General features: G+C 37.5%; 1 protein-coding gene across 1 annotated transcript in view; it reads right to left on the bottom strand.

Moving 5' to 3' along the window:
- The window catches only part of ASPH (aspartate beta-hydroxylase), a gene marked incomplete at both ends in the record, with an annotated part of 100,329 nt that overhangs the window by 8,022 nt on the left and 72,750 nt on the right, over window positions 1–19,557 (bottom strand). The window contains 7 exons of the mRNA XM_079533472.1: window positions 1,152–1,243; window positions 2,108–2,243; window positions 9,033–9,170; window positions 9,852–9,941; window positions 10,574–10,672; window positions 16,573–16,709; window positions 18,661–18,811. Of these exons, the coding sequence (XP_079389598.1) occupies window positions 1,152–1,243; window positions 2,108–2,243; window positions 9,033–9,170; window positions 9,852–9,941; window positions 10,574–10,672; window positions 16,573–16,709; window positions 18,661–18,811 (843 nt within the window). The remainder of the gene's footprint in view (window positions 1–1,151; window positions 1,244–2,107; window positions 2,244–9,032; window positions 9,171–9,851; window positions 9,942–10,573; window positions 10,673–16,572; window positions 16,710–18,660; window positions 18,812–19,557) is intronic.

Raw genomic sequence — 19,557 nt, 5'->3', positions numbered from 1 at the left:
ATGTACATCATCAAATATTCCTGAACTACAGACAGGTTATACTGTGGTTGAAGACTAAAACTCTGAGGAGTTTTACTGGGGTACTGGGGTGCCAAAAATGATGAACACAAAAGTAGCTTTTTGCTCTCTGGGATAGATTTGTTTTCAGTTGTGGATGCCACAGAAAGCAGTTTTCTTGGGATGTGCCACACTGATTGTAATGATTTCTTTCATCACTTACATTCACTTCAACCAGCTTCTGTAACAAACGAATGAAACAACAGCCTTATTCACTGTCATAACACTGGCCATTCAGTGTTCTTCTGCACAAAAGGAAGTCTAATGAAAGAAATGGACACTTACACAAAAGACTCAGGATTATGCACTGTGTTTTTCAGCTTCAGTATCCTTCGTTTTGCTTGCTAAAGCTTACAGGTTTAATAATTTCTTTGGAAAAAAAAAAGATACGATCTACAGAATCAGTTGTTATCACTGTTGGGTCATTCAGTGGCATATGTATATTTGATCCCTAGCATAGAGATCTTCTGCATGATTTAATGAGGTTAATTTGTAGCAGAGTAATCAGCATAGATCGCGTAAATGAAACTGATTTTGTTGACACCCAAGGACACAGCCCATGGATGTAAAGTTTCTTCCCTTTATGTGGCAGTGGCACTGTTTGGCCTCTGTAAGGTGATTCCCATTCCATCTAACGCAGCCAGACTGGGTAAGTATATGAAGGTTATCACAGCAAGAGTCTGGCTCCCTGATTTTGTTTTGTGCATTCAGCTGAGAGTAAACACTGGCAAACTTGGGTTAGAAAGGATCTAGCCTGACCAACTGCTCAAAGCAGGGTTAGCTGTGTGTCACAATAGATCACGTAAGACTAAGTTTAGTAATTTATTACCACCAATTGACCCACAGTAAACTACTTACCCAGCACGAGCTCCTTATGATCACAAGAAAAACTGGCTCAACTAAAAATTCCATGAGAAACCTTTAGCTAATATATTTTACCTTGTATTTGCTGAAGGTATTTACAGTATTAACTTTGTTGTGTGTCTGTGGCATCACTAAATACACCAAGTTCATGTGTCCTCCTATACACACTCCTCAGCATCACCTGCACCCAGCCTTAGGGATTTGCAAAAACAAAGAAGTTTGCCAGGTACCTGTCCTCTTCGGCAGCCCGTAGCTTCTGGGAATCTTTCCAATAAAGCACACGTTTTTGGAACACCTTTACAAGCATTCTCATTTTTTCTTCCTAGTGAAAATAAGTGATGTAGCACTAATAAATGCAATGAACAAACAGTCCCTTGTTTTCTACTTTGCAGAACAGCAACAAAGCTGCTAGAGAGCTGACACCAAAATCAGTAAGTATTCATAATCACATTTCTCAAATTATGAAACAGAAATGCCAGCTTACATGTTGTAACATCAGAGCAGACTGCCATTTCTTTGCTTTTAAATTATTTGAAAAGAGTAGGCTTTCTACCTATTCAAACGTGATTCTGAAAGTATGGTTATATTTTTATTAGCGATTAAGTACATCATTAAAGTATAATTGTTAAAAAGACAAATGCCAACAATACTATATCATTTCACCAACTATTTTGATAGACTTTGGTCATTATCTTACAGGACTCATTGACATGTAGAGTCTTTTAAGAAATTCAGGTCATCCCTGTAATTAAACTTTCCACAGGACAGTGACAAACAGGTTTTTTAGAGCTCAGATTCCTTTGCCCATACCATTTCTGAACAACGGACCTCAGCTACAGGGCAATAAAACATTGAGGATATGTCTTCTGCTTTCCTGTCCTCCTTCACGATGATCTCTACTATGCATTAACATGCAAAATTCTGGCAGCCCTGCCACAAGGTGAGTGTCACCCTGAATGGATTATTAGAGGAGCTTGTGGGCAATAAGAATTCTTGTTCGCTGTCAATGGGGTCTCAGACAGTATTCTATTACCTCCCTTCCCCTGCAGACTTAAAGAACAGGTTCAGTGATTTAAAAAACAAAACAAAACAAAACATTCAGGAAAAAACTCCTTTTTATACTACTTTTTATACTACTTTTAATCTGAGAAAGTAAAACTGGGAAAAGAAATACAAAATGTTTTACCTTGTTGCCATAAAGTAAACTGACTCCAGTCTCCTTTTTCTCGTAGATTCTCATCTTCAGGCAAGAAGAGGCTTCTTTTTTTATCCATCACATCAAGCCCCTCATCTCGAATGAGCTTCCAGTTTTTTTCTAAGGACTGTTACGAAAGCCATGTTACTGCACTGAGAACTTACTGCATTTCACTTTTTTTTTTTGTTTGTTTCCATTATTAACTTTCTAATTAAAAAAGCACACACACACACACACAAGTATTCATCATTATTATCAATTTTCCTTATACATACCTATTTCCTTCTGTCATGCTAAGGCAGGAACAATTTTCACAGTATTCTTCAGACTCAATTATACTCATATTAACAATTTCAATGGTCCCCAGACTCTTTGCAGCGAAAGCCTGACTTTACTTGCTCTGGTTAGCTAAAGGGCACTTTAACCGATGACTTTATATTGCAAGCTAAAAAGACTACTGGTCTTCTCAAACATAGCACAGATTACCCAGAAGTGCTCTTGCAACTGGAAAACCACTGTGTAAACTGAAACTCCAAGCACTGACAGAACATCTCAGTTCAAAGAGGACAAACGCAAACAAGCTACTTCGGTTGACAGCTGTGATTTAAACCTTCAAAAAGGTCTGCAAAGATGCACTTACACATTGTGATGCTTTTGAAAATGATCAAATACAACTTGAAATGTCAGATGACAATTTATGGATACAACGTGTAAGCTACCTTGTACTTTATACACACCAAACCCACAAGATTGTGGAATTAACATGTCTGCTCTTCTCTGCTGCCTTAGGACATTCTATTTGTAAAAATCAGGCAGATTAGAAAACCTTGCATTCTGCCAGTACTAAGTCCATTTAATGTTATAGTAACAAAACTGAAACTCACAGCTTGACAATGGATCTAGATAATAATGACATGACTTTCATTTCCCAGCTACTTACTTTACTTGCTAAACCTTATTTTGGGTGAATAGTTTTCATTTTGTCTTTGTGCTCCTGAACAAAGCACTTCTGTAAGACATTTTCAGTGTCAAAGTTACGGCTGGAACATGCTGTCTGTAATACACAGACTACCTCTCACTACAGTCTTTTTAGGCCTGTTAAGGTCTATGAAAATTAGCACTTCTCTTATTACTGTTTTCTCTCTCTTTTTTTTTCCTCCTCTAGCAAACTGCATTCTCTAATCCATCAATAAAAGTAAAAAACATTCATTTTCCTGCTGCAGCCATCCTATTCTCTCCCACTGATGGATTTCCGTAACTCTCCTTCAGTGGCTAACATTAAGAAGAAATGTTCTCAAGAATATCTTTGTAAAACTGATTTTTCTGAAATATAGGATATAAAATAGATTAAAAAATTCCAAGTAGTCAGTGATTCAATGCTACCATTTCTACAGGAGGAAATGCTAGCTTGAATACTTGATTTTGTACAGGCTGGAGAAAAGAGACAAATGAAAAGCTTGCATTTATATAGCAATACAGATAATCAAAACTGGAAAACTTTGAAAGATAATACAAACACATCCCTGTTTCCTCAGACACTTAATCTTTTGCCTGGAAAAATGTAAGGAGTTTTCACCCATGCAAATTAAAAGGTGCATGAAGAGCACTGGTAGTTCAAGTTGTCGTCCTTAATGGCAGGTTTGTCACTGCCAATTGTTCACAAGTGACCAGTTGAAAGTCAGCCTGCAAAGTTCTGTGACTGTCCTTGTCTTTAAAACTCCTTCCCTAGCACTTTTGCATCCAAGTGATTTGAATACATATCATTGATTTTGAGCCAACTCCTCAATGGTTTCAGATGTAACTGCCACTGAAATCAATAGTCTTTCTGTATTCTTGAGAAACTGGACCCTCATCTATAAAACAAACTGATAATGCTTTAGTATGAGTAATTCACAAGTCCTAGGTAGAAGGGAAGGTTACAGGAGTCCAAACACATCTCAGCCCTGATCTCCCTGATGTTACAGACTCTTAGGCATACACTGAATGGCAGGAACAAATGGATGAGGTGAGGCTCTTCTTGGTTGTGCACAGTGATAGGACAAGGAGCAACAGCCTAAAACTTCAACATACGAAGTTCCATATTAACATGCAGAACTTCTTTGCAGTAAGGGTGACAGAGCACAGGAACAGGCTGCTCAGAGACATTGTGGAGTCTTCTTCAATGGAGATATTCAAGACCTGTCTAGATGCCTATCCGTGTGACCTATTGTAGGGTACCTGCTTTAGCAGGGGGTTGCACTCAATGGTCTCTTGAGATTTCTTCCAAATCCTGCAACTCTGTGATTCTGCAAATGCATGAAACTATTAAAACACTAGCTAAGCTGAGGACTTGGGTTTCAGGCTACTGATCCAAGAGCTAGTATCTACAGAAAAAAATATATTCATGCTCTATAATATGTAAGGAAACAAGCCTCAGGTTGCAAGATTCATATTATATTTAGGTGCAATATTTTCCTTTCAAGCAAAGAATCAGGTGGTGAACAGCATTTGGAGCATATGTACTTGTTTCTTACCAGCTGATTCTCATAAACCTCCATATGGCTTTTTAAATACAGTTCCTAACAATAATGGAACTTTACAGTTGCTTTACATCTGGCAATAGCATAGATTTTATTGGCAAAGAAATTACAATATTTAAACAGGGATTTCTTAATATTGTTTTATTTTTATGTGTGACTATATTAAAAATGTTTATTCTGTGCTATCAAGCACTTTTCAAGGCATACTCATAAATGCCACAGACAGAGATTAAGAGTTTAGTGCCCCCCATGTGAGGCATAACTACTGACCACATGTGCATTTTAATCCATGGGGCTATAAAGTAAAATAATGGTAAGTCTCCAATCCCCTTCACTTTGTTACTGAAACAGAGTAAGAAAGCATTCACAATAATCACAGTTTGGGGAATTCTGATGACCTCCAGTCAAGGGGCAGTTTTTAAAGCCATCTAAAATAATTCCTTGCACTCATTCAGTTGCTTGCAGTGCTTAAACATCAGCATGCATAAGCATCATCTTGCTCTTTTCAACACAGAGCTCTCTTAAGCATCCAGCCAGACTTTAAATACATGTTTCTGTTAAATTTCATCATGAAATATGAGTGTCCAGATAATATTAGCCAGACTACCTAATCCTGTTAGGTGTCTCTCTACCGAAAATATTATGGATATGTGCTGTTGCCAGTACTTTCATTCTTTCTGTATTTTTCTTGCTGCACTTGAGACTTTTAACTAATAAAAGTCTAATAAAAGTCTTAACTAATAAAAGTCTGAACAATCAGTGAAAATTGTCTATACAAGATCCACTCTAATCAATAAGCTGTTCACTGTAGTACGTTGTTGGCAAAGCATCCTTGTAGTCCTTTACAAAATCGTAAGACTCAAAATAAGGAAAGGACAAAGTTACCTAGATCATTTCCCATGTATTACTGGTGAAAAGTGTCTGAGATAAATAGCACTGCAATTCTTTATTTATTATTCTCACCGATTACGAGTACAGAAAAATAATGCTATACTGACATTCTACAAAAGACAACAGAGATAACGCAAAAAACTAAGATCTGGAAAGGAAAGCTAATTGCCTCAGGGTAGGAGGGTAACTTTTTGAATATAAAAACAAAATTACTTTCAGCTGAACTCAAACAATAAACACATTGAATCTCCAGATCCAAAGCCCTGAACTACTATGGATCAGAAACATTTCCGCAAGTCCCTTGACGCACTTCCTAACTTAAAGGTTTAGAGTTTCTGCTCTCTGAGAAATCAGGTTCTCCTTCCTATTCTTTCAAAGAAATTACAAATAACATAACAAAGCAAAAGTAAGCATTAATGGGCAGCTGCTAGAGAGATGCTTTGAACCAGCATGGTACCACTAAGTAGGATTTACCACCTCTCCTTCTTTGTTGAAGTAACTTCTAAGTAACTAAACAAAACATTTCTTCCTTAGACATCCTGGCTAGCAGTTCATAGAGAATTAAATAAAATATAAGATTGTCTTCTTCAACCTTATTCATCAGAAGGTTAAATATCAAGACTACATTAGTTATCTAGGATTTTACTTCATCTTTTTTTTTTTTTTTTCCTTTTTTTTTTTCCAAATCAAGCAGCAGGGAAGTTAACACCAGAAATGAAAAGATGTCATCCTAAGAAAGTAATTTAACACAGTAGCAACGAATACTGCCCTTTGGAAATGCTTTTTCTTCTTTTACTTCTAAACTAGACCCACACTAGACCAGACTAGCACAGTTCACCTCATGTCCTCATATAACTATGTGAACAGTATGCCACTCAGCAGATTTATTAAACTGGGAGTATTGAAAAAGACAACTTTTTTTCTACAGGTTTTCCATGGAAAAAGTAAGTCACCATCAAAAAACATCTCCATCTATAATCCCAAGGAACCTTGTGACCCTTTATAACAAAATCAAGCAAGGTCTGTGCTCTAACATGTTATTGACTATAGCTGCGTTAGTTAACGGAATGAACAAAGACAGAGCTGTCAGAATATGTCAGAGAAGCTGGCTTTAGCACTGCCTCAGCTAGTTGTAGTAGGCTCGTCATGGATAAATCCTCCATTAGGACAGTTAAGCTACCAGAATATCAAAAATATTCTGTTTGCATGTAACAACAAATGTCAAAATATAGGAAGAGTGCATCCACCCTTCCAGTGCTTCATCCTACATAAAACAATTCTCAATATCAACTAATACTCTTTGGACTTGAAAGCATTTCCCATGCATTCTGCACAAGTGACACAGGAACGTACAGAGATGAAGCAGTAAGTAATAACTGCTGACTGGATTTAGCTGTATGGAATGGGGAAATAACAACCTCCCATTTAATTCTAGACCAGGCTGCACAGGGCCCCATCCAACCTGGCCTTGAACACCTCCAGGGACAGGGCATCCACAACCTCTCTGGGCAGCCTGTTCCAGCACCTCACCACTCTCTCTGTAAAGAATTTCCCCGACATCCAACCTAAATCTCCCCTCCCTCAACTTAAAGCTATTTCCTCTTGTCCTGCAGTTGTCTACCCTTTCAAAGAGTTGATTCCACTCCTGTTTGTCGTCTTCCTTCAGGTACTGAAAGGCTGCAGTGAGGTCACCCCACAGCCTTCTTTTCTCCAGGCTGAACAAGCCCAGCTCCCTCAGCCTGTCCCCATAGGGGAGGTGCTCCAGTCCCCTGATCATCTTTGTGGCTCTCCTCTGGACCCTCTCCAACAGCTCCCTGTCTTTTTTCTACTGGGGGTTCCACGCTTGGACACAGTATTCTAGACGGAGCCTCACAAGAGCAGAGTAGAGGGGGACAATCACTTCCCTGTCCCTGCTGGCCACCCCTCTTCTGATGGAGCCCAGGATACCATTTCCTTCTGAGCCGCAAGAGCACACTGCTGGCTCATGTTAAGCTTTTCATCTATCAAGACCCCCAGGTCCTTCTCTGCAGGGCTGCTCTCAAGGACTGCTCCTTCCAGTCTGTATGGATGACTGGGATTCCTCCAGCCCAAGTGCAAAACTCTGCACTTTGCCATGTTGAACCTCATCAGGTTTACCCAGGCCCACCTTTCTAGCCTCTCGAGGTCGCTCTGAATGGCATCCCTTCCTTCCACCGTGTCGACCGCACCACTCAGCTTGGTGTCAACAGCAAACTTGCTGGGGGTGCACTCGATTCCGTCACTGATGTCATTGATAAAGATGTTAAAGAGCACCAGTCCCAACACAGACTCCTGCGGGACGCTGCTCGTTACTGGCCTCCACCTGAACATTGAGCCATTGATGACCACCCTCTGTCTGCAGCCTTTCAACCAGTTTCTTATCCATCGAGTGGCCCACCCATCAAATCCCCATTCCTCCAATTTGGAGATAAGGATGTGATGGGGGACCATGTCAAAGGCCTTGCTCAAGTCCAGGTAAATGACATCGGTCGCCTTCCCCTTGTCCACCAATGCTGTCACTCCATCATAGAAGGCCACCAGATTGGTCAAGCATGACCTTCCCCTGGTGAAGCCATGCTGGCTGTCTCGGATCACACACTCATTCCTCATATGATCAAGCATGTTGTCCAGGATGATCTATTCCATGATCTTCTCACACAGTTGTGTACTGGGGTAATAAATTTCTTCTGTATAAATAATGGATATGCCATCCCTAGAGGTCAGGTTGGATGGAGACCTGAACAGTCTGATCTAGTGAGTGGCAACCCTGCCCATGGAAAGGGGGTCAGAGATGCATGATCTTTACGATCTTTATGATCAACCCATTCAATGATTCTACGACTGAAACCACTAATAATCAAAACATACACAAAAGGGGTACTTCCTTCCTAATTTCTAAAATTATTACTGCTGTAATTTTTTTGGAGTTATAAAAGACCTGCTTAGGGATCTGTAATGTCAAAAATAGACTGCTTTTGAAAATACAAACTATTATTACAAATATAAACAAACCATATGCTTCATTCTGAATAAAAAGAACTTTTAAGAACTAAAATTCTGCATCATTATCTCTTGCTAAATCCATCCCTGTGAATTGTTTCTCTCATGCAATTAAGAATCTGCCGAAGATTACACCAAGTACTATAAAAGGGACAAAGAACAGAGCTTTTCCTGATTAAGCAAAAAATTTCATGTGTGTGTCCCAGCCATTGCCAAAATTTGCTGTTACTGAGATATTACAGTTGCCTACCATGCAAACTTTGGATTTAGTAATGATTTCAGTCATCCTATCCCCTTTCTCAATTTTTGAAACACCTAAGCTCAATTTATCATATCTTAGTGAAATCTTCCACTCCGTCTGAGATTGGTGTCTGGTATTCACAGGTGGTAATCCAGACCTCAGGGACAAGCATTTGCTCTGCTTCACCCCTTAGATTACAGTCATTATTAAAAAAATAAATAAATTAAACAGAGACAAACTTCCTTACCTTTACCAGTTCTGTATAACCTGTTTCCCTTGCTGTCCACCATGGCTGAGCTTTCAGTCCCTTGACATTGTAGAGAGAGCGCTGCCAGACTGACGCAAAGTGACCTCTTTGGTATCCAAGTTCATACCACTTGTATGCCTAGAATATGACACTTATTAGCAATTAAATTCATATCAATCAAAATTTTATAGAAAAAGCTTACGATCCACTTGATTCTGGGGATATTCTTCTACTACACAGAAGGTATAAACACTTTGAGAAGAAAAAAATGAAAAATCATCAATCCTCAGACATGTCAGTCAGCCAAGTTTGTCCAGTCCAGCATTAGCAAAACAGGACCCTACACACAATCACTGATATCATATATGGGTCAGTAATTTCATGGTAACTTTGGGAAAGTGGTAAAGTTTATAGAATACTGTTGTCAGTGCTATGAGAGAACTTGCATTCAAGTGATATACTTAAGTCACCGTATTTTGACTCTGGTGGAAAAAATCACAAGTAGTAGGAGCAAAAAAAACAGACAAAAAACACCTTTAATTCATTTCTAATTTTTTTTTTTTTCTTTTTGCAAGTTCCATGTAAATGTCAAAAGTTTTGGTTAATTCTGCGGCAAAAGAAGGAATGCTAACAGATTCTATCATCATGCAAATTGCTCTTTGCTTTTTTTTTTTTTTGCTATTGCTTATCTTGACTTCTACACACATATGCTGGACTGTTACTTAAAATGGACTACTCAAGTTTCTTCCTATGAGCCCATGCTCAAAAGTTTTGTCTGGATTTGCCAGATGTTAAAGCAAGGCCATGTTAAATATGTACCTCTTTGTCTCCTATTCTCTGCAAGGCGTCACCCAAATGAAAGTAAAATCGTCCATCATCTGTGCCAGGGTCACCAGACTCCAGTCCTTCCTTAAAAAAACAATAATAGAAATAGAACAGTAGAAAAGAAACTTTAATGGGACTTCTAAAAGAGCTCAGGTTATTGCTGTATATAGTCTGTCAATTCTATGCAAGAGAAAACCTATGAAATTGGCCATAAAATTTAACTACCGTGATAACTATGAACTTAGGTTGAATGAATACAGTATTCAGTGAAGAGCCCTTGAAAAATGTTATCAGTTTGCAAAACCCCATGGCTTCCTCCCCCAGTTACTCCAAGACACAGATGTATTCAAAGACAAACACTTGACTTCAAAATCCTATAGATGTACATAAGCATTTTAGAAAGCTGGTTATTGTAAATTAAGATTTTTTTTCATAGTATTTCTTCCAAACACTCAGACGTACACAATTTCCCTCTTTTGATCTTTCAAGAACCTTTAGTTTGCGGCATACTGCAAGGCTCAAAACAATTTGAGACTCACAGCTGTGTACTAATAAAACCAGCATTTGATGTTTAAGATGAATCTTAGTGTATAAACTCATTCCCGTTCATTGGCAGTGATACAGCAACATAACTCTGATGTACAGCTTTAATTGTAATTTGCAATTAGAATGCTTCTAGCTTGAGTAGAATGTAGGAATTGTGGGAATAAAACTACCTTTAGATAAGGTATGCTCTCTGCTATCTTGTTTTCAGCCTTCAGGATGAAGCCATAGTGTACTTTGGCAAAGCCATCGTCTGGAGCCAGGCGTAGAACCTGTTTGAGGGCAAAGGAATTAAACAGTCATGTATGAATCTATACAAATTAACAAATCTGTGTACAAATTACTATTTAGTGATGCAATTAGATTTTCTTCCATCGCTGGCACAGATATATTCTTGTTTTTCCTGTACTTGTATACATTTACATTTATCCTTCTCCTAAATAACTTATCATAAACCAAACTTTGAACTTTCATATGTAAAATTATTCCAGTTGGCTTCTCTGAATTGCGTTATTTTCTTCTTGTGCCTCCTCTTTCTTCCACCTTCTGTCTTGAGTTACAACATGCTAAATTACAGGACTAATGTAAAGGAAGGCAGCACCTTTTTGAACAAGTCTACAGAAGAGTCACAAGGACAGTGTGGTAATACGCCTAGAATAGTTTAAAACACATTAGTTTTACACTGGCAGACTAGTCTTGACAAGAGAGAACATACGATGCTGTGAAGCACAGTGACTGCTATTTAGAAACATGCTGTGAAATAATGCTTGTATCACAAGCCGGAACTGTACAAACCAAGCAAAGCAAAAACCATTCTCAACACAAAAGTAAGAACTCTCTTGGAAGAGCTTACACTTTCTTGGCCAAGAGAAAGCAATCAGAAAGTAATGCAAAGACTAGTGGGGTACCTCAAGTGATTCAGTGCACTTTCATACCAGGTGACGGATAGATCATTCCTTGACAGTTGTGTGCTGCACTCAAAGACCTAGCATGCTTGATTAAGCTAAAAGAGTTTGTACCCTGAAGAAAATTTAGATATATTTAAGTTAGAACATAACATCATTAACTTTGCAGAAAAGGAGAATCCATGTGCAACTAAGAAATCTGATCCTCGTTAGGCACAGATGGATATTTCCAGTGCAAGAGAAAGATTTGTGAGCGCAGGGAAAGCTGTAAGAGAGGGTCATTGTATGGGGGAGTGTTTCAGGGGAAGGAAGTGTGAAGCTGACTAGCCTGAGTTCTAAAGTGTACTCCCAACAATACTGGATAATTTAAGAGCATTTGGTCTGTGCCTCAGCTATGGGGGGAAAAAAAAAATTACAGAATGCCTTGATCAACTTTCCAGTTCCACATTTCTATCATACTATAAATATTAAATATATGTAGGTTGCTCTGAAAGTAATACCTCCTGTTTATTTCCATGGAAACTACAAGAAATATAAAGAGCACAGTAACACTGGTTACTGTTATAGAACTGTTATAGTACTGTTGATAGAACAAATTCTCAGGTACAAAGCACTATTATTCAACATGGGTCATGGACTTTCACCAGTGATGAACAAGAGCCTGCATATCGCACTTGCAATAAACCTGCAACATCCACCACCTCACCATGCTCACATCCTCTGTTTTGGTCTCCATAAACATTCAGTAAGCTCAGATAAATGTCACTGGGTGGCATTTTTTCCCCTCATAGAAGAATTTCACCCCTTTGCTTCCTACACACTTCCTGCACATGTCCACCATTGTGTCAGACTGCCCCTGTGATGCCGTCTGTCACATGGCAATAGAATGTAACAGAATGTTGGTGGGAACGTTTAACCTTTATGACCATACCAACCAGCATCCACCGCTAACACTGTGGGCCAACATAGTAAAACAGTAGGCATTATTTTTCAGAGCAGCCCTTGTGTGTATATATCCAGTATGACTTGAAGCTTCATGGGATATCGATTACATGGTCAAGATAAATCTGTTGATAAACCCCCTCTCTCTTAAAATAAGGGTGGAAAGTCCAATCAGGACAGATCCTCAGTTTGTGAGGACCAGCACAAGTGCCTAGAAGTCAGCAGAAGGACAGAGACTGATACAGGACAGATGCAGATGGCAGATGCACAGTCTCTCTTCTTTAAATCCATTTTTGAAACTGCTAAGCTCATGCCACGCATAAAATGCCTGCATACATTATAGCCATTTCCCTATCCTATTTTCCAGCCACTGTCTAACCTAATTCTTCAATCAAAATAATTAGAAGCAAACCTATAACAAGTCCTTTGGGTCAATTTCTTTACTTTATCCAACATTATTACACATAAAATACATCCGAGCAAAAACAAAATCAGTGCTATGTGGGTATAAATGCTATGGCTTAAAAATAGGAGTATTTTATATATTTTCACAGAAAGAAAGCCACTGTGAAGAAACAATTTTGAGAATCTATTTGAACTCTACAATATGGTATTTAATTGCAAAAATGAACTTTGCAATTCATAATATGGATCAGATTGACCACTAAGTTGACACCACCATATGAGTTTTATACTTTATGCATACAGCATTCTGCATAGAAGCATTCTGTTCCACGAATCTGTACCTGCTGGGTGAAATAAAAATGACTGACAGAAATATTTATTAGTCATATAATTTTGTTACAGTTCCTTTAACTATAGGATAAAGCTATCTGATTAATTAAGACAGAAGAGAATTTTCTATATTACGGTTCATTTAAACTCTGCCGGGTTGCATTAAAGCATGATCTACATTCAGAGCCCCTAAAGAGAAGTGAAGAGATACAATCAGCAGAAATTACACTGGAAGTATTTAATGTAAATTGTATTACTCTGTTGCTGTTGCTGCATGCAATATTAATTATGTTTAAAAATAAGTTTTACTAAACCACACATTGCCCATTAAATATTAATCATGAATATAGAAATTAACCTCTGGGGCTATCAGTGGCTAATTAGCCAGGGCAGAGTAGTGTGTTAATGTGGGTATTCTGCTTTTGGTACCTAAGGTAGTTCAATCAGAGCTGGCTTGTATGCATCTGTATATGACTGCATTGAGGCCATACAGACATAGCTCAGAATGGCAGGCAAAAAAATTGCTTTAAGTTCACTCACTCTGCTAAGGAAATTCTCCCCATTGTGTTTTATCAACCTTTTATCAAGATACTTGAAAACAAAAATAGCTTTAATTTCTGTGAGAACTACCTTCAACGTTATGTTTCCAAGTAGCTGGGTATAATGTTCAGAAGAAAATATACTAACATTTGGCAAAATCGAAATCCTCTCCAGTTGGACACCATTTTCCATTTGTTGTTCAGCAGAAAGTCTGGTAAATGCAACTAAAAAGTGCATTTTGTATCATTTTAAATCATACTACACTACAGCTGAAAGTACAAAGATGTCTTGATCTGAAGTGTAGCATTTTATGCACATGACTTCTACTGTAAAAAGAACACATTTAAGATTGTTGAAAAAAAAATTGATCATAACACTTTAACAGCTACAAAGACAAAATTAGTTTCTCCACTTTTTTTAGCAACAATTTTGATTAGTTTCCAATATTTAAATCTTAAAAAAAGGGGGTGAAGTTGTTTGGGAAATAAGCAAGCTGGCCATTAAATGTGAAACAGAAAGCTTTCATTCACTAGGATTCCTTGGGCACTGATTCAGTTTTTAAGAGATCATGTCAGCTGTTTAATGTGGTCTGAAATGGTGCATGATGCAACGTAGTCCAGAGTGCCTGTGAAGAATCCAGTGGGTAATGCCTGCTCAGCCCATGCCTAACACACAGCCAACACTGAGTTTAGACTATAATGTTACAGCAGGAAGCAAACAAGATCACTGTTATCTCTTCCAAAGCATCCAGTACATTTGCTGCAAATGGGAAACTTGGAGTCTAGATTCTCTTCCAGCCCAATTGCACTTTTTGCTCCTCAAGTAAGTTCCAAAGTACACCATTCCCTTGTTAGACGACTACAAAGAAACGAATGGGAATCAGCAAGAAGCAGAGTCTAAAGTCAAACCCAAGGTAACCCTTAAGAACGAGCTGAGCTCTGCTTTCTTTTCCTACACATCTGCGTTCTTTGCATTAAAAAATACTTGAATAAAGTGTATGAATATTCTTACAGTGGTAACTGTTACAGAGGATTCATAAATACTGGAGGCATCTACTCTGCAGCATTGAGTTTAGGCTCTTGCTTGGGATGTGTTGTTTCCTAGCAGATGACTAATTTGTCCTAGTTTGTTTGTTTGTTTGTTTGTTTTTAATTCATTGGAAGAAGATGTCTCCTGGAGGTCACCGGAACAACTTACCATAGTTGGCCTCACTTGTGTTGGCTATGCATAGAGCCTCAGCACCTATGGCAGAGCTTTAAACCATATGTCAGTCACTTCCTAATTATGCATTGCAACAGCTGAGTGGAGCACTGAAGAGCAGACCAAATGGCCCCAGAGCCAAGTTTTTGGTATAACCAAGAATAAAAGCATGTGCACATAAGCTTCCGCCTGTTCATTTGACTATATCTCCTTTCATAAAAATTCTTCATGTAAATTTATACTTCATTATAGCAAATGAAAAAAAAAATGTATTACAACAGTAGAATTCAGCCTGAGGAAAAGTCAGAATTTGGACAAAATCTGCATGATTTCTAAAAAAAGAAAAAAAAAAAATCCAAATCCTTTTAAAAGATATTTATTTGTTGCTCTTTTACAAGGACAGAACATCACTATGATCTGTTCTATTTCACTGACTAGTGAACTGTAAAACAGAGCAATTATATTGGATGAAGACTATGGAAGCATGGAAAACAATATATTGAAACCAGACCAGTTCTTATTTTGCATATCTAGCCTTAATAAAAGCAGAAAAAGCTTCTTCTCAAGTCTATCAAATGCAATCTCACAGTAGGTGCATAACAAACTCATTACCATCCTCCAATTATGAATAAATACTAAGATTATTGCTACTGAGAAATTCTAACATCTACATTGCTTGCAACAAAGCACTGAAAAGTTATGAAGAAAAATCGTGCCCCAAATGAGTTTTGTTGTTTGTTTGTTTGTTTAAGATCCTTCTGTTTGAGAAGCAGGTTCAGTTTATAACGGTCAATCTCTAAAAAACACCATTTTCTATCCTTAGCTAACTTTTGATAGCAAGCCAAAAATTACTGAACAGAAGTGTACTATGGAGAGACCTACAGAGCAGCAAGAGTAACAAAGCAAACAGTAGTTGGCAACAACTGCAGCTGTCAGAAGAGCTTCAGACAAAACAGTATTATCAGGGTTTGGCTCCTGCTTCCAACCATGGCCTCATAATATATAAATGGCCTCATCCCCTCTGGGAAACCATCTGAGACAAGAACCCCTCAGACATCCAGATGTGGGGATTGAAAACTGTGCCTCTGCTCTCAGGAGGAGGTATCAGTCATGCTGGCTTGTCCTCAGTCTGTGTAACCAGTCAATCTTCATACCACTCATGCACCAAACAAGACCTGGAACAAGCGTGCCAACACCAACAATATTATCTCTGATCAGATTCTGATAGCTCTTGCTATACCAGTTACATCAAGCTCCACATCTGTTAGAGAGCTTCCAGATGTGAATGGGGTTCTTGCATCAAAGGAGTAGGCTGACGCTTCCCCCAGCCTGCTAGTGCTAGACAGCAATAAAAATCCAAGAAACAGGGCACTCTACAAGGATCATGGGATCATGAAAGAAAAACAGACTTAGGCTGCTTTTGAAAATCCGGCAAAAGGCTACAGATAAACAGATTTGCAGGTACTCAACTATTGTATTCGCATGAATAAAGACACCATTCCTGTAAGGAAACAAGCTTATTTCTGCTTTCCATGTTTTCCAGATATAAGCAACATCTACCTATGTTGTCAATACATTCCAAATCTGCCTATTAGAAAGCATAAGAAACCAAGGATTATTAAGTATGTTTCTCTGTTTGTGAGGAAAAAAACATTCAGTATGATGGTATCAGGAAGTCTGAATGCAATCCAGAAAACAGGAAATGGATGGTAAAATAAATCTCATCAATATTAATCCTTCAAAAACAGACATGCAAAATGTTTCACCGCTAAAGAAGTTAAAAGCAGGCAATCTTTAAAATGAACTTATGAATGTGAATCTTTTTTTTCTCAACTGGAATGGATGCTCACCTCTTCATACACTTGCTTGGCATTGCTGTTATCTCCCATCAAGAGGTAACCGACGCCAAGGTCATTCTTGAATGATGTATCACTGGGAAACAGATGAACTAATTTCTGTAGAGTAATCAGGGAACTTCTCATACGACCTAATTTGATTGAACAAGGCTTCATTACAACAGTGGATACAAGTAATAGCAGTAAGATACACGACATCTAAGAAAACACAAATCAGACCCAGATGTTCCATTTTCACTAGAGATCACGGGGCAGAACTTCAGACAAAGCTTATGCAGACAGGAATATATTCAGCTGCTTGGTTGCCACAGCAAGTGTAGTTGTACAAGGAATATTTTAGGAAATCACTAGAATGCATATCATGCAGTGTTATGGTAGCCTCTAGTGGAGAACAGTTCACAGTGTAGCTCTAACATTAAGCTCCGTTTGCTCTTTCATACATAGATATCAAAGCACTTAATAAAACCCGATAAACATATCAAAATAAACTTTGTCGTAATTAACTGAAGTAACTAAACACATTTTGAAATGCTCAGCTGTTCCACTGAAAGCAATCATGCTTCACACATATAAAACTGAATATATGATTCATCAACTTCCTAAATGAGGTCCTACTGAAGAATAGCAAGATCAAAACAAGTTAACATTAAAACCCAGTCCACAGGAACAGATCTCTTATCCCACTGAAGTCTGTTGTGCTTCATGCCCTGATAAAAAGTTCTTGTACATCACAGAACTGAGATCTAAACTTTCAGATGGATTGTTTTCATTCATTGTTTTAGGACTTCGTTCTCAGCATTCCAGCTTCAGATTTTCACTCTCTGATAAACATAAAACAAATCTGGCTAATTATTAAATGAGACATTCTAGTATTAGAGTATTCTCAACAGGCAGCTTTTTGATATACATCTGGACATCCAAAACTGACACACTGAAAACTGCAAAGAGGTCACAATGGATATCCCTTTGCCTCTGACACAGAATCACTGAAAGATTCATGGTTTAGAAATCTTGATGATATTGTGATCATCAGGATCAAGTCCATCTATTTTTTTTCTTAAGAGAAAACAGCATTGTAAACTAAATATGTGAGAAAATTATGAAATTCAAGTATCAGTAGGCAAAGTCTAATCTACTGAAAGCAAGAAAGGGATGCATAATCATCTTGCATAATAAGCCACCTATTTAAGACAATCTAGTGCCTTAAAAGGTTGCTGTAAGTAATCTCCAGAAGTAATGAATATAATCCTGCTCTACTTGTATTGAGTTGTCACTGTTAAATAGAAAAAATAGTTTTCTTTTTCAATCCATTAGCTATTTGTTTCACTATTTACATTTTTTAAAGTGGGATTAAGAACACCAGGTATGGAGATTCACGATGCTTCACAATTTTTGGCCTAAGAGTCATTGCCACTCATCATTCAGTCCAAGAATAAATAATGAGCCAACTCAAGTAATGTTAGCAAACATAATGTGAAATTTTGCGATGGCAAAGATATACAATTACAATTCCTGATAGCACGTTAACAGTTTCCACAGACTTTTTTTTTTAATTTTATAAAACTGCATAAATACACTTTTATACTTTTATTATATCTCCTTTAGGTTATACAAAATACTATCAATTCAACTTCCTTGAAAAACAAGACTTTCCAAACTGTCAAAAGAAGGAATACTTTATGAATTAAAACATTATCCCCCAGTTCAATTCTGTTGTTCTCTGTTTACTATAAGTTTATTTGGGGTACGTTTACTTCATGTATGCCATTTATTTCCCTGAGGTTTCCATCAACCTGAGTAGAAAATGAATTTTTTTTCTTTTACTCAATATTTTTTTTATTTTTTAATTTTTTTTTAAACCATCTCCTTTCATAGCCTTTCTTGGCATCTTGTGCACTGCTGTCTGTTAGGCACCTTTGTTAGAAAAGCAGTAGACACTAGGTTATAGCAAAATTTTTAAGACTTATTAAAGATTTTTCATTTATTCCAATGACAATTCAATTGAATTTTTGCTGTGAAACCCTTCGTGATCTTCTTAAGTCACACAACATTCACGATTTTTACACCATCCACAAATCTTACCAAGGAACTGCTGCCTGTCAGCTTCTCGTTTCAAGCTCAGTTTTATCAGATCTGAAGGGACATTTGGCAGACTAACCACCTCATCATAGGTGTTGATGGCTTTTTGCAGCATCTCATTACTTCTCATTTTCTCAGCTAAGTCATCTTCTGACTAAAGAGAATTACAAAACTATTATCAGAACACATAATAATACGTTATTTTTCAAAACAATTTTGTTATCTGTAACAGTGTGGAAGAAATGTAAACTGTTGCCAGATTAATTTCAAATTAAGTCTCATGCTAACAGTAGCACGCAGATCAAAAGACACCAACAAATATTTCTTTCATATATTCTGACAAATTTAGTTTCAGTCTTTCTTAGAAAAAATAATGTAGAATTTACTTTATTTTTGCATATCTTGAAATAATACCTATCACATAACTCTTACTTAAATTACTTCATTAAGTTCAGGAGCAGGCCGAAGGATATATGAGATTTCTACTGTGAAAGTACAGCTTCAGTAAAGCCAGTGGGAACCCCTACTGATGTCACCTGTGGAATGTTATTTTTATAATTTGTTTCCACAGCTACATCTCAAGTCATGAATTTTTAATGAATTGTTTTGCATTATTTATTCAAAAGTATGCATTTTCATGTGATTAAATCATTCTTCCTAAATGCTTCTATTTTTATTGGCTGAAGTCAATTAGCAGAACAAGGTGTAGATGCATCACAAGCACTGATGAAACTGAAGCTCTTATTGCTCAATCCATCGTTGTATCGATCACACATTAATTTAAACAACTTCATCTGTGTTAGTTGTAGTAAGCAGCTAATATCTGGAATCTCTGCACTTCTGTCCATTACTTTCTTTCCTCAGGCTTTTTTGAAATTGAGTATGGAGAATACCATAAAA

Source organism: Tetrao urogallus, assembly GCF_951394365.1.
Source record: "Tetrao urogallus genome assembly, chromosome: 3".
Classification (NCBI taxonomy): domain Eukaryota; kingdom Metazoa; phylum Chordata; class Aves; order Galliformes; family Phasianidae; genus Tetrao; species Tetrao urogallus.
This window is presented reverse-complemented; position numbering and strand designations above follow the sequence as displayed.